The following is a 25,907-nucleotide window of genomic DNA, read 5'->3' as shown; positions in this document are numbered from 1 at the left end:
TCGGAAATGTCAACAGATGAGCGCATCAGCACACGGAGCAACAAGCGCTCTTAACACAGGCGTGCATGCACGTGTTTCGTTGTCACGGCTACATAAACAAATTTCCGCACACAGGAAGACAGATGTTATGGTAATGAGCAAGGGTTTGAGAAACTCAATTACATTTGAATGATGACAAAACTCAAATAGTCTTGTTTGGGCCAACCGAGAAAAGTGATTTGAGCAATGTTGACTTAGGTTCTCTCACTTTATACTAGAGACCTGCGCGGGACACAATTTTCAGTCCCGCTCCCGCAGTGTTCAGTCCCGCTCCCGCAAAGATTTGTCATTTTTAGTCCCGCTCCCGCCCACATCTGTGATATTATGTCCCGCTCCCGCCCGCAAATTCCCGCAAGATGGCAGGCAGGATGGATGTTCACTTTCTGTCTCACGAAAGGTGTTGGAAAAAAAATGAGTGCACACATAATTCCTTACCAATACTTGGTAACGTATTTATTGCTAAGCCATATGTTCAACCACACATTACAAACTGAACAAACAAATCAATGCAGGTGTCAGTTCCAGTTTTTACCATCTCCGGAGATTAGCGAAAGTTAAACCATTCCTGAATAGGAACAGTTTTGAGATTGTAATCCATGCTTTTATTTCATCACGGCTTGATTACTGTAAATTCGCTATATCAAGGGCGGGCTACCTGCTTCATCTATCCATCGGCTTCAGCTGGTCCAAAATGCAGCGGCCCGTCTGCTTACAGGCATTCGCAAACGAGATACATCACTTTAAATTCAATACGATACTGAACAGGTAGCCAGTGCAATGAACGTAATGTAGGTGTTACGTTCATTGCACTGGCTACCTGTTCAGTATCGTATTGAATTTAAAGTCTTGTTGTTTGTGTATAAAGCATTAAATAATCTCGCTCCTCAATACCTTACTGAGCTGGTTATGGAACACAAACCAGTCAGATTGCTCAGATCACATTTATCTGATACGAGTACCCAGATCCAGATTGAAATGCAGGGGTGATAGAGCCTTTGTGATAGCTGGACCCAGGCTATGGAACAAATTGCTATTATACATCAAAACTGTGTCCACAGTGTCTGAGTTCAGAAGTCTTTTAAAAACCCATTTGTACTCTTATGCGTTCAATGTCTTGTGAAAGTTGATTTAAATGTGTGTGATGGTTCTATTTTAGATATATCTTGTACAGCACTTTGGTCAACCAAGGTTGTTTTAAATGTGCTTTATAAATAAAGTACTCTTGAAACTTGGATATCTTGTTGGTTTTATACAAATTACTTAAACAGAGAATATTTGTTTTCGTTTTGAATCAGATAATTTAAAACTACACACTTAAATGTTTATAAAGATATAGAGCTCATAAATGTGTGACAAGTATCCGCTGAGTTTTGTTTATGTTTAGAGACTTTCTCAAGAAAAAGAAGTTCACGAGACGGAGAGGCAGAAAGCACACCCCGTTTAATTTCTTTATTTTACAAAAGCACAACGTTTTGTTTTTATTGTAAGTGGACACATACAAAAGTAGACATCTCACAGATTCTTTTTTCATATTTATTAAGTCTGTATGACCATATATGACAGAGTATTTGAAGTTTATTTAGCTGCTATGTGAAAAAAAACGCGCAAATCACGCCGGCGCAGGGTTAAGGGAGTATGGATATATAAACAGACGTTTACAATATATTGGTATTAAATGCATTTTCTGAGAATTTGTTTCAAGTTTTGACTGCAAATGTCACATCCATAATGCTGGAATTGCCCAGCTGTTTTACAGGCTTTTATCATATATCCTGACTCAAATAATGTGTTTCTAACAGCAAACACTCAGAATAAAGTGAGATGATCTGCTGATGATCCTGAATGGCTTGTTGAATGAGTGTTGATGAGTGGCTCATCAATATTAACAGATCTGCTGAAAACACTCTTTATTTCATGACAATAGTTCCTGTTTTCACCTCATTTATTATGCTGATGTCTTCAGATCTCCTGTAAATTGACACTAAAAGCTCATTTCATTGGTGTCAGCAGACTGAGCGCATTTGTTGGCTACGATATGAACGTTTATTTCTGTGTTTATGAACTGTTTTTCTTACCATTATTTATATTTTGTAGAATTAAAATTATTGACATTCTTTTCTTTATTTCTAGATACCTGTATTTTAATTAAGAATAATGTTATGAATTAGGATTTGCATAAAATAATAAATGAATTGGCATCGGTTACTGTACGGTGAATAGATAGACAGACATATTATGCTTAGTGTCATTTATTATAAAAAAAAACTCTATTTTTGATTTTGGCAGATCAGCTCCTCCCACTGCAATCACATCATCAGTGAAGCTCCTCCCACTGCATTCATCATCCGTGAAGCTCCTCCCACTGCAATTACATCATCAGTGAAGCTCCTCCCACAGTAATTCTCCAATAAATGCTGTAAATCCCCGTCAGCTACAAGTGGAGACGAGCATGAAAGCATCAGGAAGAGCTGAAATCTGCAGAGACTGAGTTTATTAAAGAGGACAGTGAGAACACGAGTGATCCAGAACCCTGCAGAATGAAACACACTGAAGATCCTGAAGAACAAAGAGGTTGGTGTTTATTCTTCATTCATTCATGATGCTGAACAACATTCATGTTAGAAACATTCAAGCACTTCATCACATTTAGATAAACAGTTCAACTAATGGTACAGAATGTTCTGGGTTTTCTTCAACAAATGGTCAGTAAAGGGAGATTTGAGACACTTTTATATTGATAATCAATATCAGATCAAGCTAAATACTATTTTACATTTATTTTATATCTGGTTTCCAATTTGCAACAATGTTACCAGAATTTGTAATTTTTAACATTATTTTTTAGGAATAATCAGTAAACACCAAGTTACTGATGAAGTTGTATTTGTCAAATATCATACAAGTTATCCATAGTTATAGAGATTCTTCTTACAGTAACTTTGGTAACAGGGTTGACGAATACAGTCAATGCTACAGTTTGTGTAAAAATGGATTGAGATTATTCTCTTGTCTTCCCATCATGCATCAGAAAGAGCCCAGATGATGTCACTTCCTGAGTGTCTCAATTTTAAGAAATGCTCTGTTTTTGAAAGGAGGAAAATCATGTCAGGAGTAACAGTGTTGAGTGAAACATGTAGGACTAACATGTTAATTTAAAACTAGTTAAGGCCACGGCCGCTGTGGCAGCTTTTTCACAAACATAAATTGAACATAAAACAAATAATAATAATTAAAAAAATAAACTATGCCACTTGAATGCTAAACGCTTGTTATTTCTCACAGGGTTATTCACTTGAGCTTGTGTTTCTGGTGTCCCACTTTCACATGAGCATGAATGGAAGTCTATGAAGGAAAAGTCTAGTGTGAACGGCCATTAATAATTAAAACGTTTTAGTAAAATAAATATCAATCTCAAAGTTGGTGTCAAAACATGGCAGTATTGTACATTTTAATGTTAATATCATTTTAGATAATTGTCATTGATCAAATATATTTAAAGCTACACTGTGTGATTTTTACCCCTGTTGTGGCAAAACAATATTTAACAAACGCAGCATTCCCAGGCAAAAGAGACGTCAATATTCAAATTGTATTTAAAAGAAAATATACATTTATTCTGCAGAATAGTTCCCAGTCTAGCCACACAGGCCAGCTGCAGGGTGAGGGTGAAACCCACCAACCCTAACAGTATGCAGGCAGAGTGAGCCCAAGATAGGTGTTCTTTCTGGAGTCTTATAATGTTCTCATCAAAGCATTCTTTAAAACACCCACCCCAGGGGGCAGGAACTGAGGAACCCCCATGGTTGCCTCAACCCCTCCCTAGTCTTCTGTCTCAGTGTCACAATCACAGCTGTATCAACGTTACAGCATAAAGCTCAAAATACAGAACATATGGCATTCATATATTATCATTGAGAAAACACAATAAGAAATAAAACATTAAAAACTGCCACTACACTTCTCCCTGTTTTTCATACTCTGAAAACTATATCAATGCAACAATTTTAAGTCATTTCATCATATTTACACCTTTTATTTCAATCTTCCTTTTTTTATTCCTTCCTTGACCATGTGACTAAAACCCAAATGTGAGACATTCAAAACTGACCAATCAGATAATTACAACTTCCCTCATTGTACCAAAGTTGGGACAATTTCATACCCCCAAAATACACACATCTTAGGCCTACAGGCCTTGATAACTATCAGCACCTCGGTGCCTTTACAGACTCCAAATGGTCATTATGGAAATAGGTTGTCAAAAACAGTAAAGCAGATGTCTTTGTTCATTTCAAATATCTTGGATTATTTTCAATCCTACAATTCCCCATTGGTCCCGTTGGCCACACACATGGAGTCCAAAGGTGACACAGTCCATCTTTCTGTTTTGTACAGTTTCATCTTCAGACTTTTCGTCCAAGCTTGTTTCACTAACAGTTTGTCAGTTGTTCAGTCTTTGTTCACCATCCAGCCCTGCAGGATTAGGTTCTATCAAATTGGGTTGCACCGTTATGCAAATCATCCATCGAATACCTGCACAAGAACAGTCACTGAATCTGGGAGCAAACGCTGGTTCCTCTTTCTGAGAAGGACACAGAATGTGAACTTGGGTTGCAGGGATCCTGTGATTAAAGAACATCTAGCACAATGAACAGCAAAAGCAGACACATGTCATTTGTCATTGGTCAGAGGATTGATATGGTCAGATTGAAACTATTCTCCGGCAAAAAGCCCTTAAATTGATTTACTTAAAAAAGTATGGTCAAGGAATGAAAAAAAAGAGATCTTACAAGTTCTTACACTGTTTCAGGAAACACTCAAATAAATTTCATTACAACAAAACTAGTTTAAAACACCATTTCATGAAGAGTATCAGCAAAATATTCAGTGTAACCAAACACAGAGATTCAATTCAATTGATGTCCAAAAATATTGTTGCAAGTCAAATGGACAAAATACAAATAAACAAAAATCAAATAAGTTTCAGAAAAGTTTCAAAATCATCAATGAGAATACAAATAGTTATACTTCGGTTAAAATGAGAAATACTGACATACATTTTAAAATAACTTGGTCAGACAAATCATTACTTAATTGATAAAGTAAATCCAAAGAAAAACAAAACAAACAATTACTGGATGCAATACACTGTTATCATTCAGTCTAGATCTAAAAATTTAATAAAAATCTTATGCATTATATTTTTGTGAAAAACAAAACAAACAATTACTGGATGCATGCAGTACACTGTTATTATTCAGTCTGGATGTAAAGACTTAATAAAAATGGTATGCATTGCATTTTTGTGAGGCAGAATCATCTGCAGATTTGACTTTGTGTGAAGATCAAATGGTGTTACTTATGGGGTTTTACAATTGTGATGCAAATTTGGTCCTGTTGTAACAGGGAGCCAGCATGAGAATGTGGGTATGAGGTGTGATCTGGCTCAAAATCTTCCCACACCAATGTTTTTGTTAAAAAGCATGATAAAAGTGCAAAAGTACAGAGTTACTAAATCCTGTTGTGAGGAAAGCATTTTTCATGGTTAATTCAATTGTGAATCACATTGTAGCCATATTTTACTGGGCTCCGTCTGCCCTGTATCAAAAAGTCTGCATCCTCTGTAAAGAAAAACAAATGTCAAATAGTTAATTCTTTTGTTGTTATGCTGCTGCATCTTCCCTGTTTCCTGTTGAAAACACTTCTTGTTAGCACACTTTTGTCCACCTGTGCGATGGCCTTCAGCAAATTCCAAACAATTCTCCATTTTTATGCACAATTTTACTTGTGCATCAATTTAACATAATTGTGTTTGGATTTTACTAAACTGTCCTGCAGACATCGTTTTCTGCCTCTTGAACACAAATATCATTTAAAGCCACAGTGTTTATCAAAACTGAATACAATTGTCATTCTACTTCTTCCCCTCCTTGGGCTTTACTGTCTTTACATCTGTGAGATCAAAGGTGTTATCTTATGGTCAAAATGACCCCTCTGTCCTCTGAAGATAATGATCCTTGACCCCCCCTGGTTTGATAACCCCTGTCTTTTCCTGCCTGGCAGGATGCTGGGTGTGAACTTTGCAGAAGCATACATACATACCCTGAAGATGCAAATGGCCCTTAGTTATCTACAAACATTTCTTACTTTCTTTACAGATCTTTCTTTACAGCCTTTCTTTTGTCAGTCGAACAACATTCTCGCCCTTTGTTCACACAAATGTTAAAGGCTCTCTCAATAATTTGATATTGATCTAGCCAATTTTTACTGTATTGTTGCCGTCAAATCTATAACCTATTTTATTTCAATCCATGGATGGTGATCTACAACTCCACAATTCCAACTTCCATCAGAATTTAAACTGATCTAGAAATTCATTCAAATCTACTGTATATCATAAATGACCAAATCGATTCAGAATGATCAACTTCTCTCAAATTTGTCATTCACCTTCACCCATCTGTAATTGATAAAACATTAATGACACATCTATGCACACTATTCAGACTATGAATAGCTATACCAATTTTTTTACATGGCCTCTTAACCATTTTCAAAACATGTCTATTCATTTGCTTTTACAAACGTCAGCTGTGTTGTTTTTTTTGTTCATTATCATTACTTTGTTTCACCATGTACTAACGACCTTCAGGAGTTAAAACTATCTTATAGACACATTAGTTCAAAATCAACAAATCAAAAACAGTATTATTTTAAAGACTTCTTTTAAAGTCATTCAGTTTTACTTCTAAAACATTTACAACGCAGGGTCAGATAACAGCTTTTAGCTGACATTCGAATAAGAGAGAGACTTTTGAGCCATCCCTGACTAATATTTTCACTTTCATAAACTAACTTAAGACTTCATCTATCATCTTGTTAACTCTAGCCTATAGCTTGCGTTATCTTTTCCATAAATTAAATGCATTTTCAATTCAAGCATCATTTTTATAGTTTCTTTTGCCCCTATAGGGAATTTAGACATTATAAATTCCTACTCCGAATGAGTCTCTGTTGCACTGAAACTGTTTCAGCACACATCAAATTCAGATAATCAAATTGTTTTCAACCAAATCATAAACAATTTACAAACAGCACATCAGCTTGTAGTTCTTTCATAATCAACACGAACCAGCTCAAATGCCTTTTACACATTTTACATTTAGCAGCTGTTACTCCCTCAACACTGCTTCTACTTAGCTTATTTGATCTTTAGAAATCAAATAATTATTATTCAGTCTCAATAACGTAATCAAAAAGTTTCATTACCATAGGATAATGTCTGACTTCCAAATTTTCTCTCTTAGGAGTTTACCAATCTGCAATTAGAATAATCTAAAACATTTTGCAACTCATTCAATCTTCTTCAGATCTCTCTGTAAATTTCCGTCACCCCTGTATGACCAGATCAAGCTGTTTTACAGAAAAGGACCTTCGAAAAACCCCCCAGGGGAGTTTGAGCTTTACTGTCTTCATGACCCTTGAGTTCAAAGGCTAAATAACCCATCTGTCTTCCTAAGGACAATGGTCTTTTCTTTACAAGTTAACCACACTGTTCTGTTTACTGCTTTCAAAATACATCCCCCATTCACTGCAACATCCCATTCAGCAATGCAAAACAGAGCTATAATGCAATCTCAGTTGCAAATTCAATTGCATAGCCAAATCATAGTAACATTACTCTATTTTACTAATCCATGTTAACACAGAAGCTTTCTTCAAATTTGTATCATTTTGGCATTTCTTTGTTTGAAACCAGTCTATGTTTATTGTTCCTTTACAATCAGAATCAAACTTTTACAAAACCATCATTTGCAAATCTCTTTAAGGTGAGAGCTTCAGCTGGTTACAACATTTGCTCTCTTTTGTCTCACTATCATTTATCAGAACTGTTCATACAGTATAAAGACATTTAGCATGTCATCAATTTCATTAACACTGTTTGGAAGCTTTTTTCTTTTATCAAATGGTTAATCTGCAGACTGCTCAATTTAATAGCATCATTATTCCTCAGTCCCTAAATTACAGACAGCTACCATAGCCGCTTGCACCTTCAAATCTTTTATAAACTCTGTTATAAACATATAGAAGTCTATTCTTCAATTCCCTTGTTTTCATAACATAAATACAATAATGCACATTCACATTATAACACTGACATATAGACTTTTCCCATTCTGCTTAATGAAACATTCCTCATGTTAATCCCTGTTAATCATACTCAATGCCTTATTTTTATCTAAAAAACTCACTTTTCAGACCATTTCAACTTAATTTGACTTTCTTTTTCGCTCTGCTTCATCTAACCAGTTCAAGCAACACTGTTTGCTTACAATCCAACAATTCTCAATCCAACATTTCAGTTTCTTTCTACATCTGTTCTCTTTATCTGCAATCCAACAATTCAGTTCAACAACTCACTCTTTTGTAATTTCCATCAGAAAAAACAAACATTCTATCTTACTATCCTTTGCTACTTTTCAGTTCCTTCTCTTTCATCTTCAATTCATCAATTCTTCTTTTATTCTACCTGCTTCTTCAGTTCAACAATTCTGTCTGTTCACAGTTTTACACACACGCTGAACACGATCACAAAAACCCTTTTGTTACAATTATCCGTTCCCCAATTTCTTGCATGCTTTTCTGGCCATAATTATTTTCCCATTTTACAGAACAAAACAACCGGTGTATTAAAAAGTATTATTCAGTTTACTGTGAGATGACCCCGTGCCGACTGATTTCTATTTCCCAGGATTTACAAAATCGACGCGCGTCTAATAATCTGTGAGACGTCTCTCTACAGATGCTGAAACAATTATGGCTTTTTAGATTAATATCTGATTAATCCCGACTGGTAATCTGCACCGGTCTTTGCCAAAAATAGTTCAACCAATCAACTTGAAACCACTTCTTGATCTGATCTGCAGATCTCAGTTAGTTTCACAAAACGAGTGTTCTAAGCCCACATACAAATCAGGTTATAGCACTCGTACCATGGAAATAGACCTCAGCCGCCCTGGTTCATTCACAGTTATACCAAAAATTATCCCCACAAAACAAAAATAATTTGATTGTCTTTTTTTTACCTGAGAAGCATCTGCCACCGGTTCTTTTTCCTTAATTCCAGTGGAGTTACCCACTGGCTCTGATACGATCGGCCCCATCTCTCTTAAGTCTACGAGGTAGGGCTGGATTATACTTTTAGGTCCAGGTTGATCAATCACCGTTCGCTCAGGGCCAGCGGTCACTTCCAAGGAATCCCACTTCTGACACCAATTGTTGTGGCAAAACAATATTTAACAAACGCAGCATTCCCAGGCAAAAGAGACGTCAATATTCAAATTGTATTTAAAAGAAAATATACATTTATTCTGCAGAATAGTTCCCAGTCTAGCCACACAGGCCAGCTGCAGGGTGAGGGTGAAACCCACCAACCCTAACAGCCCAGTATGCAGGCAGAGTGAGCCCAAGATAGGTGTTCTTTCTGGAGTCTTATAATGTTCTCATCAAAGCATTCTTTAAAACACCCACCCCAGGGGGCAGGAACTGAGGAACCCCCATGGTTGCCTCAACCCCTCCCTAGTCTTCTGTCTCAGTGTCACAATCACAGCTGTATCAACGTTACAGCATAAAGCTCAAAATACAGAACATATGGCATTCATATATTATCATTGAGAAAACACAATAAGAAATAAAACATTAAAAACTGCCACTACACCCCCATCTAGCGGTGAAAAGGTATATGACCATGCAGTGAATATTAGTTTCTGTTCCTATCAATTCCGATTTCATTTGAACTCCTACGGTGGCCAATGTAGTCCAAGATTAACATGGCTTCCAGTAGGGCTGAACGATTTTGGAAAATAATCTAATTGCGATTATTTTTACCAATATTGCGATTTAATATGCAATTATTTTTTAAGCTCTTTATCTTTTATATTATTCAACAAACACAAGCAATAAATCATTGTAAAATATGGATGGGAATCTTTGCACCTCATGCGCCGATCAGCTTTTTTTTTTTATTAATTAATCTTATTAATAAAACTTTAAATATTTATTTAATTACATAATTTTAAGTAGGCTACTTTTAAAAATAATTACTTGGGCCCTCCATCGCTGCTTGCAGCTATATTTATTTATATATATATATATATTTATATATATATATATATATATATATATATATATATATATATATATATATATAAACCGCCACCCCCGGTGCCTTTAGGGTTCCTGTGCACGACGGGCAATAACGTAACTCCGCTTTGACTGTCGAGAAGAAGTCTGCTTTAGAGCTTGCATCAGTGTGGGTTCTGCAACAGTGCGCATCGAGGGCACATATCAACCACAAAGTATGCGTGAGCACCCTTCTGAAACCTAAAATGAAAAATTAGACACCCTACAGTCTCATGGACTTAACGGACCCATGAAATCAGCAGCCATTGTACGTACACAACACCAAAAATTAACCAAATGTTTTTTTAACAAAATATGTTATTTATCTGATTCATCCAACCCTATACTGCACTCTTTTACTAATACTATATTATATTTCATCGTTTTCATGTCTTGCCCTCAAACATATCTGTTTAATCTGCTTATTTTTAAGTTACACATAATACATTGATTGAAAAAGAAACTCAAACTTTTTGTTTATGGTAATATTATTTGATACAGAAAGAAATAAGTGAGACTGTGGGAGTGAGGGGAGGGTAATGACAGCCAAAGGGAGACAGAGACAGATCACTTTTGAAACTAAAAAAATGACATCCTAACTTTGATAATAATTAAATATACATAAAAATGAAGCATATCATTAATTGAAATTAGTGTACTTTAAAACACTTGTTTAAAATAAAAAACACATTTATACATAGTATAAAACACTAGATGGCACAATTGTTCATAGTCTTTCTGCTCCCCTCCCCACACAGACACACACAGGGGGGGGCTGTCTATTTGTGTGTGTGTGTGTGTGTGTGTGCCCTCCCTCCCTCCCCTCCCCACACAGACACACACACACAGATTTTGGCATGTCTTTTATATGAACGGATTGATAGCTGAATTTTCACTCACCAAAGCGATATAGAATCAGTTTCATAAAAGAAAGATCATTCACGTCGATTCACTCCGAAATCCTTTACATCTGCTCTCCTCCGATCATCAATTCACTCTTTTCTCTCTTCGACGACTTTTCAGGCTAATTTATCCAAAGTCCAACTTTCCAGATGCACTTAGTTCTGTACAAGATTCATTCTTTAACGCAGAGTTTCTGAAGAAATACTCCATGCTGCTGTTTCATCTAATGCGCTCTCATCTGCTCACTGCTGAAGACAGCGCCCGCGCGACCTGTGGGCGGCTTCCTTAATATGCTGCTACTATTGGCTCACAGAGGTGTCAGTCACTGCAGCACGATGTGTGGTTGGATACATGTCTTTTCCGTCTAGAACACTCTTTTTCCTTTAACCTTTTACTGGTAATAAATGCTATCTGGGTTACATATATATACCGGTATGTGTGTATATTCTTCCCCCCCCCCCCCCCCCCCCCCCTATTTTTAACATGTATATTATTATTCTATATATAATAATATAATATTTCGGGTTCTGACCTGTGTGCAAAATTTCAAGAGTTTTCGAGCATGTTAAGGCCCTCAAAAGTGCCAGAGATTTTGCACACAGCAGAGAAAGGGTTAAACTAAACTAGCCCCCCTCCTCTCACACACACACACACACAGAGACGCAGAGGGGCAGAGGGAAAATGCTCCAGAAAGTACACATTCAAACCAAAATATCTGACTTCCTGTTGGTCGGAGCTAATGAGTGTAAATTAGAAAGTTGTCCAGATCGAAGAGAAGAATATACGTACCGAGTTTGGTTACTGTAGGTAAAACTAATACCCCATTTTTGACTAAAGATGGCGCTACTGAGCCCCTTACCACGCCCGTTTCTGAAACTTCGCACAGTGTACTAGGCAATAAATGTGATATGCATGTTGAGTTTCATGCAATTTGAAGCATGTTAAGAGCCTCAAATGCATCCAAAAAGAATATAAAAGTTTAAAGCGTTGCCATGGCGACAGTATTAAAGATATCAATAATCCTTTCACAGGTCTACATCTGTCGTGTGTTTACATTATACAGATGAAGTTTGAAGCAAATCGGGTAAAAATAAGAGGGTGAATTCAAAGCATTTTGAAAGTGACACACTTCCTGCTACCAGTTGGTGGCGCTATAACTTTGACTCACAATAGTCACATCCATGTAATCGGCCTCTTACAACAAACACACTGCTGAAGTTTCATCAAGATCAATTAATGTATGAGGATGTTATAACACACTTCCTGTTTCCAATATTCGCCATCAATTTGTTTCCTCGCCACGGCCAAACCGTTCGAGATATCAAAAATCCCCTCGCAATTTATCATCCTCCATGTCTTGACTTCATGCTAACCGAGTTTCGTGGTCATCCGATGAATTCTCTGGGAGAAGTGTTTCAAATGCCAGAACATGCGTTTCCATACAACCCATAATAGCCGACTTCCTGTTGGACTGGCGTAAAACTTAGAGCACGAAAGTTGTTCGGCCCGATGAGATCTATATGTGTACTGAGTTTCATATAATTACATGCAAGCGTGTTTGATATATGGACATGTTTTTGAATCCCATTCCAGGGGGCGCTGCCGAGCCCCCCTGCCACGCCCGGGTACCAGCTTCAGCGCGGCCAAATTCCTATTTAATTGCAGTAATAGCATGCTTTAGCACTTAGCTAATGTTTTAGCATGTTCCTAGTATGTTGTTAGCATGTTTAACACTTGCAGGCACTTTTTAATATATTATTAGGAGTCCAAAACAGTGTTAAACATGTCACTTCCTGTTGCCAGCAGGTGGCGCTATGACTGTAACTGAATTTGAGCAAGAACACCGAGTTTCGTGGCGATTGGTTGAATTGTCTAGGAGGTGTATTTTAAATTCCATTGCATGTGTTTTTCGGCTACCCGAAATAGCCGACTTCCTGTTGGGCTGGGGTAAAAAGTCAGAGCATGAAGGATATATGAACCGATGAGATCTATAAGTGTACCGAGTTTCATAGCGTGTTTGATTTATGGACCAAGTTTTCGGACCGCGTTCCAGGGGGCGCTGTCGAGCCCCCCTGCTACGCCCGGGTACCAGCTTCAGTCCGGCCCTGATGGCCGCAGGTTCTGACATTTGTGCAAAGTTTCAAGAGTTTTTGAGCATGTTAAGGCACCCAAAAGTGCCCAAAAGGTAGTAAAATAATAATAATAATAAGAATAAATATAGCTGCAAGCAGCCATTACGGGGCCAAGCGCAAAAGCAAACGACGAGATATGCCTACATGGCTGAAAGTGTGAGACAAACTGCAGCAAGGAGCAATTAAAGACATTTGAAGAGGAATTTTGGCAAAATGGTTGAAAAATCACATACAATAACTAAAAATATGATTATCACTTTCGACCAATAGGTGGCGCAGTTACGAAACTGATGTGATGTGGTCAGAGTGAAGTGACAATGACACATACAAAGTTTGGTGTCAATATGTCAAGGCATTGCAGATATAAAGCCTGAATAGTCATTTTGGCATCATGCCTCAACTTTGCCACTGCGGTATACGAAAACGGTTTTGTCTATCGACACGAAATCCATAACTTTTACTCGGCACGGTCTGGAGATGACACGATCCGATTTTGGTGAAAATCGGACGTTCGGTCTAGGAGGAGTTCGAAAAAGTAGGTTTTAAAAGAAAATAAAGATGGCGGACAGGAAGTTTGGCTGACTATGGCAAAATTGGTATCTATGTTTTCAGCATAACCCAAGGAATCTATTGAGATCAGTGTCATTACTATAGGCAAATTTATTCAAAAGTTATTAGCATTTTTGGAAATTTCATTATAACTTTTGACCAAAAGGTGGCGCTGTCTCATAATCTTTTGAGTACCTTTAGGGCCTTGTACTGATGACCCATACTGAGTTTCGTAACGATACGTTCATGCGTTCATAAAATACAGCATTTTAGCACATAATTAAAAATGGCCGACAGCCAAAATGGCCGATATGGGAAAATTGGATATCATTCAACTCGACATGACGCCCTGAATCTAACGAGACCACTTTTGTGATGTTTGGACAAACAGTTCAGAAGTTATAAGCAAAAACATAAGTTCTTCATATCTCCGGACCAGTAGGTGGCGCTGCGCCGAAATGCAACATGTAGCCTCAAGTCATGCTTGTGATGACATGTACCAAATTTGGTCTGAATCCGATAAAGCGTTGTGGAGATACAGCCTTGCGTCTGTTTTCGCAAGCGCTACGTAAAATTTATTTGCGCGGTCTTCGAGAACGGTTATTCGAATCAACTTCATTTCCATAACTTTTTGTCGTCATGGTCTGGAGATGATCTGGTTCAATTTTCGTGAAATTCGGACCAACGACCTAGGAGGAGTTCGAAAAAGTAGGTTTTTCGGATATTTCAAAATGGCGGAAAACTATTATGACGGAAAATGACGTCATAGGGTGCAGTCGAATCGTCATGAGCTCAGGAATCAGAGGAAAAAATAATTTTGTTTCTAGCCCTTATGGTTCAAAAGTTATTAGCATAAACATGAGTGCAACTTTGGACAGTTGGTGGCGCTAGAGGGATTGATTTGGAGACTCCAAATTTGCTATGGTGATAGTTCAGACTGTCCTCTATATGTGTGCCAAATTTCATAACTTTCCCGCAAGCGGTTCTATGGGCTGCCATAGACTCCCAGTCGGAACAATGAAGAATAATAATAATAGTAGGAACGGGAACAGAAACAATAGGTGCCTACGCACTTTCAGTGCTTGGCCCCTAATAAACATCAAACTTAGTTTACCTTATAACCCTCAAGTGGGATGCACAAAACTTCATGAGGGGGAGAAAACCGTCATGCATCACAAGCTGCGTCCTTCACAAAAGTGTGCGCACATACACATAGCGGAAATAGAGCGCGCTTTATACACATGTTGGTGCACGTTAACGCCGTATCATAATAAAAGTCCTTCAAAATAATTATACATAAATCGGTACAGACCTTGCAAATTAACAATCATTTACAAGTCTCAGTAATCTGACTCATTTAACTTACAATAGAGAGAACAGGAATCCCAGCTGAAACTCATTTATACCTCAAATGCTAATATTCAATGTACAGCACTTTCTCAGTTTATATACTAATGTAGTGGAACCTAAATTAAACATTTAATACATTTGTAATCCAACACCAGATACCCCAACAGGTCTGCCTGATAAGTCTGAAGCACTGCCATAGTGTGAAGACAGGCTCCGGCTTGACCTGCTGCCGTACAAGCTTTGCCCACTAAATTAAATGTAGTATTTAAAGGTTTAGTGGGCAGCACGGGAGCCTTCAGGGACGAACCAGGAGACAGAACCAGAGCGTCTGCTCAGCCTGGGGCATCAACCCATAACCATGTTCCCTCAGTCACCTTAAATCTGAATATGTAAAATGGTAAATGGACTGTATTTATATAGTGCTTTCAACAGACCCATGGCCACCAAAGCGCTTTACCTATTGCCTCACATTCCCCCAGACGGAAAAAAAAGCCGTAGGGCGGGCTTCCGACACCGGCAAAAGAGCAATGAATCCCACAGATAAGGGAGGAGATGAGGCCATCTCCAACCCCACCGAGAGATCAATTTACGAACCCCAGGTATGCAATCCCGCACCCTGAATAATGACTGGCGGGAGTGGAGCGGTATCTGCTCACAATGCTGACAGGCAGCCCCCTCAAAGGCAGACATAGCATGCTCCACTCCCAAACAGATTACACAAAAATCGTGTGAATCCCCACCCGTAAGGAAACGAGGGCAAGGAGAAGCACACGACTTGAAAAACTGTTTCGCCATACTTTAGATAAGGGTGTGACAGACAAACAATAAATATAACAGACAGTTTTGACACAGAGCGCTTCGCTGAGGCACAAAAGCTAGCGCCGGGTACACCGGATGTGCTTTTATCCTTTCCTGGTCATGACGTCACCCGTCTGTGACGTTCATTCTTTCCATTGGACTAGTTGACATGCGTGCTTCAAACGCAATCCCGCGGGGGCGTTCCCAAAGCGTCATCAACGCAGCGCGAGTTCCCTCGGAAAAAGGGAACAGAAGTGTTAGCCTTTAGCTTTGGCTATTTATTTATTTTACTTCGGTATATTGTTAATAATTTGCATGGTTAATATTGTTATTTGGTGTTCCGTTTATACAGGTTTTTCAAATGTTATTTAATAAAAATATATTTTCTCAAAATCTCTCTTTTTTTCCCGCTCCTGCCTGCACATCATCAGTGAAGCTCCTCCCACTGCAATCAGTGAAGCTCCTCCCACTGCAATTCAGCAATAAATGCTGAGGAAAGCATCAGGAAGAGCTGAAATCTGCAGAGACTGAGTTTATTAAAGAGGACAGTGAGAACACGAGTGATCCAGAACCCTGTAGAATGAAACACACTAAAGATCCTGAAGAACAAAGAGGTTGGTGTTTATTCTTCATTCATTCATGATGCTGGAGAACATTCATGTTAGAAACATTCAAGCACTTCTTCACATTTAGATAAACAGTTCAACTAATGGTACAGAATGTTCTGGGTTTTCTTCAACAAATGGTCAGTAAAGGGAGATTTGAGACATTTTTATATTGATGATCAATATTAGATCAAGCTAAATACTATTTGAACTGTTTCATTTTACATTTATTTTATATCTGGTTCCAAATTTATTAATTACCAGAATTTTTGTCATTTTCAACATAGTTTAGTTTTTTTTTTTTTTTTTTTTTTTTAGGAATAATCAGTGAACACCAAGTTACTGATAAAGCTGTATTTGTCAAATAGCATATAAGTTATTAATAGTTCTAGAGATTCTTCTTACAGTAACTTTGGTAACAGGATTGATGAATATAGTCAATGCTACAGTTTGTGTAAAAACTGAGACAATACTCTTGTTTTCCCATCATGCAGTAGAAAGAGCCCAGATGATGTCACTTCCTGAGTGTCACAGTTTTAAGAAATGCTCTGTTTTTGAAAGGAAGAAAATCATGTCAGGAGTAACAGTGTTGAGTGAAACATGTAGGTTAATATTGTCCTATCCCAACAAACTATACATCTATGGAAATGTAAAAAATAAACAATCCACTCCACTTGAATGCTAAACGCTTGTTATTTCTCACAGGGTTATTCACTTGAGCTTGTGTTTCTGGTGTCCCACTTTCACATGCGCATGAATGGAAGTCTATGAAGGGAAAGTCTAGTGTGAACGGCCATTAATAATTTAAAAGTTTTTAGTAAAATAAATATCAATCTCAAAGTTGGTGTCAACATGGCAGTATTGTATATTTGAATCTTAATATCATGTGATAATGGTTTAATTTACCAAAAATATTTAATAGTTCTAATTTTTAAATATAAAATAGTTCTTGCTAAAGAAACATGGGATCTGTGCCTATGTTTTAAAAATAATAATTGGAAGATACATTTCCCTCATTCATGGAATCTTTCAAGGACATATAATCAATTTATAAAAAGGCATCAAATGATCACAATATTTTGTAGCAGTTGTCTACTTTCTACAATTAAATTAGGGCTCACTTTCATGTCCTTTCACTTGATATTTCTCTCTTTGAATTATTTTGATGTACTGACATTTACATTTATTCATTTAGCAGAAGCTTTTATCCAAAGCGACTTACAAATGAGAACAATAGAAGCAATTAAACTAGCAGTAGGACAACACTCTAGCTGCAGCATTCTGGATCAGTTGCAGAGGATTGACAGTGCAAGCTGGGAGACCAGCCAGGAGAGCATTACAATAGTCCAGTCTGGATAGAACAAGCGCCTGAACAAGGAGTTGTGTAGCATGCTCTGATAGGAAGGGCCTGATCCTTCTGATGTTGTACAAGGCAAATCTGCATGACCGGGCAGTGCTAGCAATGTGGTCTGTGAAGATCAATTGGTCATCAATTACAACTCCAAGGTTCCTGGCTGATCTTGATGGAGTTATGGATGACGAGCCTAGCTGGATGGTGAAGTTGTGATTAAGTGCTGGGTTAGCCGGGATTACAAGTAGCTCTGTCTTTGCCAGGTTTAGTTGAAGGTGGTGGTCCTTCATCCAGCCAGAAATGTCTGTCAGGCAGGCTGAGATGCGAGCGGCTACCGTCGGATCATCAGGCTGGAATGAGAGGTAGAGTTGTGTGTCATCAGCGTAGCAGTGATAGGAAAAGCCAAGTTTCTGAATCACAGATCCTAGTGATGTCATGTTAGATGGAGAAGAGAAGTGGTCCGAGCACTGAGCCCTGAGGCACACCAGTGGCTAGATGTTGGGTCTTAGACACCTCACCCCTCCACGACACCCTAAAGGACCTACCCGAGAGATAAGACTTGAACCACTGGAGTGCAGTTCCCGAGATGCCCTTCATCTTTAGGATTGACAGGAGGATCTGGTGGTTAACTGTGTCAAAGGCGCATATTTACGAAATATATTTAATAGTTCTTGCTAAAGAAACATGGGTTTCGTGCTTATAATGTTTTAAAAAATAATAATTGGAAGATAAATTTACCTCATTCATGGAAAGTTTCAAGGACATATAATCAATTTATAAAAAGGCATCAAATGATCACAATATTTTATAACAGTTGTCTACTTTTTACCATTACATCAGGGCTCACTTTCATGTCCTTTCACTTTATATTTCTCTCTTTGAATTATTTTGATGTACTGAAAATTAAATGTAATATTTGTTTCTTTTATGTCAGACCCGATGGAAGTGAAGGAGGAGAGTGAAGAACTGAGAGAAGTGAAGGAGGAGAGTGAAGAACTGAGAGAAGTGAAGGAGGAGAGTGAAGAACTGAGTGAAGTGAAGGAGGAGAGTGAAGAACTGAGAGAAGTGAAGGAGGAGAGTGAAGAACTGAGTGAAGTGAAGGAGGAGAGTGAAGAACTGAGAGAAGTGAAGGAGGAGAGTGAAGAACTGAGAGAAGTGAAGGAGGAGAGTGAAGAACTGAGTGAAGTGAAGGAGGAGAGTGAAGAACTGAGAGAAGTGAAGGAGGAGAGTGAAGAACTGAGTGAAGTGGAGGAGGAACATCATGTCCAACCTGTAGAAAAACCCTTGAGTCGCTCAAAGACTAAACAGACAATTTTAAAGAAAAGAAGAGCCAAGAAATCTTTCACCTGCACTCAGTGTGGAAACAGTTTCACAAACAAACGAAATCTTGATGTTCACACGAGGATCCACACCGGTGAGAAGCCGTTCACATGCCATCAGTGTGGGAAAAGTTTTAATCAATCATCACACCTTAATCTTCACATGAGGATCCACACCGGTGAGAAGCCGTTCACATGCCATCAGTGTGGGAAAAGTTTTAATCAATCTTCACACCTTAATGTTCACATGAGGATCCACACCGGAGAGAAGCCGTTCTCATGTGATCAATGCGGCAAAACATTCCTTAGGGCATCAGAGCTGAAGATACACCTGACAGTTCATATGAAGGAGAAGCCGCATTCATGTTCTGTGTGTGGAAAGAGTTTTTCACTGCTGCAAAATTTACATGGACATGAGAAAACTCACACTGGTGTGAGAGAGTACATGTGCTTTGAGTGTGAGAAGACTTTTATTACAGCGGGCAATTTAAAACAGCACCAGAGAATTCACACTGGAGAAAAACCTTACAAGTGTTCACACTGTGACAAGAGATTCAGTCAGTTATCACATCTGAAAACGCATGAGATGATCCACACTGGAGAGAAGCCGCACACGTGTGATCAGTGCGGGAAGAGTTTCTCTATTAAACATCACCTGAAGCGACACATGAAGGTCCATACAGTAGTGTTGTCACGATAGCAAAAATATGACTTCGATACGATACCAGACTAAAATACCTCGATACCGATACTGAGTCGATACCATGGGAAAAAAACTAAAACAGTAAAAGTAACCCATGTGATAATGAGCTGATGAGTTGAATCAGGTGTGTTTGATTAGGGAGACAAAGAAATGTGCAGTGTTGGGGGTTCTCCAGGACAGGTTTGAGAACCACTGATTTAGGATGACATGTACTCATTGGGGGGGGGATTAGTGTAGAGCCCTGGTGAGGAATTATCGTATTTTCCAGATTATAAGTCACACTTTTTTCATAGTTTTGCTGGTCCTGCGACTTATAGTCAGGTGCGACTTATATATCAAGATTAGTTCACTGACTGATATGAACCAAGAGAAAACATTACCGTCTACAGCCGCTAGAGGGCGCTCTAGTTAGCGGAGTTGTTCAGAAGCGACACCGAGGTAGAATTCAATGGATTCAGTGTTGTGTGATGAGATCGGGAGCTTGGTGAACTTGCTTACCAGTAACTTGTTGGACTCGCTGGCTTATGTTAATTTAGCCTATTCAGCCTCCCAGGTATATGTTCTTTATGCTATTGTGCAGCTGAATAACTGTTAATGTGTTACGCTAACATGCCGGACACTATTCAGCTGTTGTTCTGTGTGCTGTTGTGCAGCTGAATAACTGTTAATGTGTTACGCTAACATGCCGGACACTATTCAGCTGTTGTTCTGTGTGCTGTTGTGGAGCTGAATAACTTGCCTTTCCAGATTAAATGTCTGTTCTTGGTCTTGGATTTTGTGAAATAAATTTCTAAATAAATGCGACTTATAGTCCAGTGCAACTTGTATGTTTTTTTTTCCTCTTCATGACACATTGACTGATGCGACTTATACTCCGGAGCGACTTATAGTCCGGAAAAGACGGTACACAAAATGCCGATTTTTACATCATTATAAGCAGGAACTACAACACTGAAATCCGCATTTCTCCCGTCTCACGGAGGCGCGGGCGCGGGCACGGATGACAGTTCACCTCTGTGTCTCTCCCAAATGGAACGGACAAGGGGGGGGAACGGGGATCCATAGTGAGTTAAGTCAGTCACACCTCGACTTTCTTCCAAATAACGCACATTTCATTCATAATATTATAAATACAGGCCTCTATAGTTCCTGCACATTTTTGTTTTTCTGAATTGTGTGAAATGGCTAATAAAAATAGGTAATACAAAACGATTATGCTGTCACCACCACCAAGGTGAATTGGTTTAGTCTTGACTTCTGGTCGTGACTCAGTTCAGTTCAGTTCATCTTTATTAATTTCCCGAAGGCAATTTGGTTGCAGCAAACAAGCATACACATAAAACACATAAAACAATTTCACAAATCATATAAAACTCATAAAACTCGGGGAAAAAAAGGTACCCAATAAATACATTTACCTTGAGTTTAAAAACTTTAAAGCTGAGGGGACAAATGAATTTCTAAATCGATTTGTTTTACTAAGGGGAGTTCTATACCGACACCCGGAAGGAAGAAGTTGGAACTCATAATACAAGGGGTGGGAATCTTCTAACAAAATGTTCTGGGCTTTACCCAAAGCCTGTCTATGGTATAACTGAGCCATAGTCATCTGCTTCCTCCCTGTTAATTTATTTCCCTGTTTTACCATCCTCTCAATCCGATTTTTATTTTTCACATTCAGAGAATTGAACCAGCACAACAATGAAAAGGATAAAAACGACTCAATATAGGATCTATAGAACATGCACATCAATGTTTTATCCACATTAAATGACCTTAGTTTACGCAAGCAATACAATCTTTGCTGCCCCTTCTTACACAAAGCATCAGTATTTGCGGAAAAGGTAAATTTACAATCTAATACAGTACCCAAATACTTGTACTGTTCAACACTCTGGATACCTGCTCCATTAATACTTATTTGCTTATCGTGAGTTGATTTCCCCCTCACTCTAAAATCAATAGTCATCTCTTTAGTTTTCAGAACATTAAGTTTTAAAAAAGCATTCTGACACCAAACAGTTACTCGTGAGTGATAGTTGGGGGATGGGGAAATCTGTTGATTGTCGAGTGTCAAATAAACACAGAGATGGACAAGAAAGGTCAAAGCCATCAGGTGCCCAATTTAGAAATGAGCAAAAGATAAAGGTATGCAACTGTGTTCTCTCTGTATGATTACGGTATCCATGTCATGAATGAAGGGGTAATGTTAATTGGTGGGTATAACTCTAACGTTTGTTAGCCTTTTTGCTATGATTCTTGCTATGCTTAACAATAATTCGGTTTTAATTCAAACACGAGATCTAATTTCACCATAATATTGTGCTTTGCAACAAAACTGTTACAAGTTCAGTTATTACACTGCAAAAAAAAAAAATGCTTTTTTTACTTAGTATTTTTGTCTTGTTTCCAGTCCAAATATCAAACATTTCTTAAATAAAGATGCATTTTTTACTAAAGTAGTAAAATTACATAAGATATTACGTCTTGTTTTCAGGGTGTAATTGAATGTAGAACTGCCACTGCTTACACGGATACACATCATGAAGTATCAACAAAGTTTTAACACGATCTATACTGTGATAAAGATACAAAGAGACCGTAAACAGGACATGAGTATGAGAGAGTAATTTTACTGTGCTTCCCGTCTGCTTTCACAGTGAGACTATACTTAAAGGGAAAGAGAAACCACTTCCTAACGGCAGTTTCACACATCCAGTACCCACACACATTTCAGGACAAACAAACTTTTTTTTATTCTATTGAACAATATGTCAGGTACAAACAACATGGCAACAAAACTATTTAATTACACTATGACATTAGGATCAGGTGCAAAAGTGCATTACAGAAAAAAATAAGAAAAAAGGAAAGGGGGACTTCCGGTGTGGCGATGTAGGAGAGCCCAGCAGAACGGATGGTCTCCCGATTTTTTTCCTTTTCATACACACCTTTTGCAGTGAATTTCACTTTAAAAGCCGTTTTAAAACCGATTAAACAACTAAGGAAGAGTTTACAAACTAACCGGTGCACAATGAGTAACGTTAATCCTAAACAGAGAAGTGCAGCGTTGCATTCGAAAAAGGCTAGTGTAGCTAGCAAACTAGCGAGCATGGTAACTGCGTCGTCTCAAGATGAAAACCAAGATTCGGAGGGAAACATGGACGACTCACTGTCCATGACACAACTTATTGCTGAACTAGCTAAACAACGGGAAGTTCTCAAGGAGGACATGGCTGCCCTGATACTAAACTCTGTAAAAACCACTTCAAACCTTGGTGGATGCGCTACGCGTGACTGTAAACTCCTTTCAGAGTCGACTGACATAAACAGAAACCATCGCAGGTGAAAACTTTGAGCGTCTCGTGGCAGCGGAATCTACAATCAGCTTCCTTAAGTCTCAAAACACTCAGCTACTGGAGCGTCTGGACGACCTGGAGTATAGATCGCGCCGATCTAATCTGCGCATCCTGAACAGTATGACCGATTCTTCTCTTCCCTACAGATTCCATGTCTATCCACACAAGATAGCGATTCATTAGAAAATGATATCACATTAGAAGAGATTAAGGGTGCCATACAGGACCTCAAACCAGGTCGTGCCCCGGGGAAGATGGCTTTCCCTCTGATTTCTATAAAAAGTTTTCAGAGGTGTTACCTCCTAAATTGCTTTATGTCTTTCAGAATGCTCTGGTAAATGGTAAGCTTCCAGAGAGTATGGAAACCAACATAATCACTCTCATTCATAAAAAAGGGAAAGACCCTCAACAATGTGCAAGCTACAGACCCATTTCACTCGGTAATGTTGATGGGAAGATATTAGCCAAAATACTTGCAAAAAGATTAGATCAACTACTACCTACTATTATACATCCTGACCAAGTTGGTACATCAGGGCTAGGTGTTCAGCAGACAATATGAGATGATTATTACACCTTTTGTGGAGCTCTAGAAATAACACTGACCCTGTCATGGCCTTCTCTCTAGATGCAGAGAAGTTCTTTAACAGAGTTGAATGGGGCTTCTTATTTCAAACACTTAAAAGATTTGGTTTTGGACCTTTATTTACTAAATGGGTAAACTTACTGTACACTGAACTAGTGGCATTGGTACTATGTAACGGTATAGTGTCGTTTGAGCTACATAGGGGCACAAAACAAGGCTGTCCCCTTTCCCCTCTTATTTTTGCACTGGTCTTAAAGCCGTTAGCTATTGCAATACGTAATAATCCAAATATTAAAGGGTAACTAAACCCTAAAACAACTTTTTTTAGTTAATGATCTGTAAGACTTGGGGCTTTTTTAATGCTGTTCATTGATTCAAGTAATTTTTTTGGCATTTGGGTATAAAGTGTTTTAATTCTACAATACATGGTGTAAAAATGTCTGAGTGCTGCCCTCTTCAGGTTGAACGGTGGCTACTGCAGTTGAATCTTCCTATTGGCAGTTGTGGTACCCTGTGATGTAAGAGGGTACCAGCTAACCACGCCCTTGCCTACAGAAAGACATGTCTCAGGTGCACGCCATGGGATAACAGGGGACCAGTGGCCATTTAGATGGGTCTCATCAGGCATGGTTTATTTGGGAATTAAACTTATACCAGGATTAGACAAAAATAATGCAGATTAACTTTCAACCAATTATTCAGGATATCCAAAATTTGTTACAGAACTGGAGTAAACTCACAATGTCCATTCTAGGTTGAATTAATTTAGTTAAAATGATAATTGTACCTACAATTCATTATTTATCATACATGCTTCCCCTTGTGCTACCACCATCCCTTCTGAAGGAATACAATAAATATGTAGAATACTTCATCTGGCAGGGGAAGAGACCCCTTTTTAATCGTACTAAATTGTATTCTGCTAAAGGTTCAGGCGGGCTCTCTCTTCCCAGAATTGACTGGTATCATTGGTCCTTCTTGCTCTCTCAGCTGGTTAAAAACAATATGGCATTCAATGAAGCCCCTGCTAGGGTGCATATTGAAAAATAACTAATTGCCCCCTTTCCAGTGGAGGCCTTCTTGACACAGCTTGCCCGATCAATAGCAGACCAAAATCCAGTACTTAAATTTACTAGGGAAAGCTGGAAATTGTATCACCAACATTCAAAACAAGCCCCATGGCTAACAACTAGAGCCTCGGTGTGGCACAACACCAAATTACGAATAGATAAGAGGGCTTTCTGCTGGATACAGTGGGCTAATAAGGGAATATGGTATTTAGATAACCTGTATGAGGGTGAACATGTGGTCTCATTTAATCACTTGAAACAAACATACAAACTATCGAACACTGACTTTTGGAAATACCTCCAAATAAGACTGTGGGCCCTATCTTGCACCCAGCGCAATTGACTTTGTACACCGACGCATGTATCTTTCCTATTTTGCACCCGAGCAAAGCAGACTTTTCCCTCCACAGACACACGTTGGTTAACTAAGAAATACACTTGCGCTCCCCGGGGCGGTTCAGCGCAAAGAGGAGGCGTGTTCCGGCGCAAACGTTCCCTCATGCTATTTTGCTGTTCCATAAAAAAACGTGTTGCGCGTTGTTCATTATATTATTTTAAGGGCGCATGCTTGACCAAAATGTATAGCGTGCACAACGCGCATACACTTTGCTTATGTAATCTACACAGATACAACAGTTATTTTTGCAAATCATAAATTGTTACAATAAAAAATATTAACACATGAGATGACGGAAATCATTGTAGTGTGCACGAAGATGTGAAAAAAATAGGCATAAATCTAGCTTACCAATTTTTCAGGCTAATTGTAGTAATTAAAGATCAGACCTGTTTGCCCAATAGTGGCAAGACATATATGTATATAAGGACATATGACAAATTGGTTTGTCCGTCAAGAACCAGGAAAAAAAAAAAATCAGAAGACTGTGAAATCCCCTTTACCATAATGTACATTACTCTTCAACTTACCAGTTAAGTTGAGCTTGCTCATATTTTTTTCTTT

At 38.4% G+C, this 25,907-nt stretch overlaps 1 protein-coding gene across 9 annotated transcripts in view; it reads left to right on the top strand.

The window, feature by feature from the left end:
- LOC306996438 (uncharacterized protein) overlaps positions 1-22,290 on the top strand; it is a 102,754-nt gene extending 80,464 nt beyond the window's left edge. For 6 of the 9 annotated variants that reach the window (XM_079608922.1, XM_079608919.1, XM_079608917.1 and 3 more), the window contains 3 exons: positions 2,326-2,610; positions 16,385-16,567; positions 18,844-22,290. In XM_079608922.1, the coding sequence (XP_079465048.1) occupies positions 16,534-16,567; positions 18,844-19,928 (1,119 nt within the window). In that variant the 5' untranslated portion in view covers positions 2,326-2,610; positions 16,385-16,533 and the 3' untranslated portion in view covers positions 19,929-22,290. Of the gene's footprint in view, positions 1-2,325; positions 2,611-14,607; positions 15,755-16,384; positions 16,568-18,843 lie in introns of those variants that run through there. The other 3 variants (XM_079608914.1, XM_079608913.1, XM_079608912.1) reach the window with 3 other exon arrangements.
- The last annotated feature ends 3,617 nt before the right edge of the window (positions 22,291-25,907 follow it).

Source organism: Phoxinus phoxinus (assembly GCF_949152265.1).
Source record: "Phoxinus phoxinus genome assembly, chromosome: 1".
NCBI lineage: Eukaryota > Metazoa > Chordata > Actinopteri > Cypriniformes > Leuciscidae > Phoxinus > Phoxinus phoxinus.
This window is presented reverse-complemented; position numbering and strand designations above follow the sequence as displayed.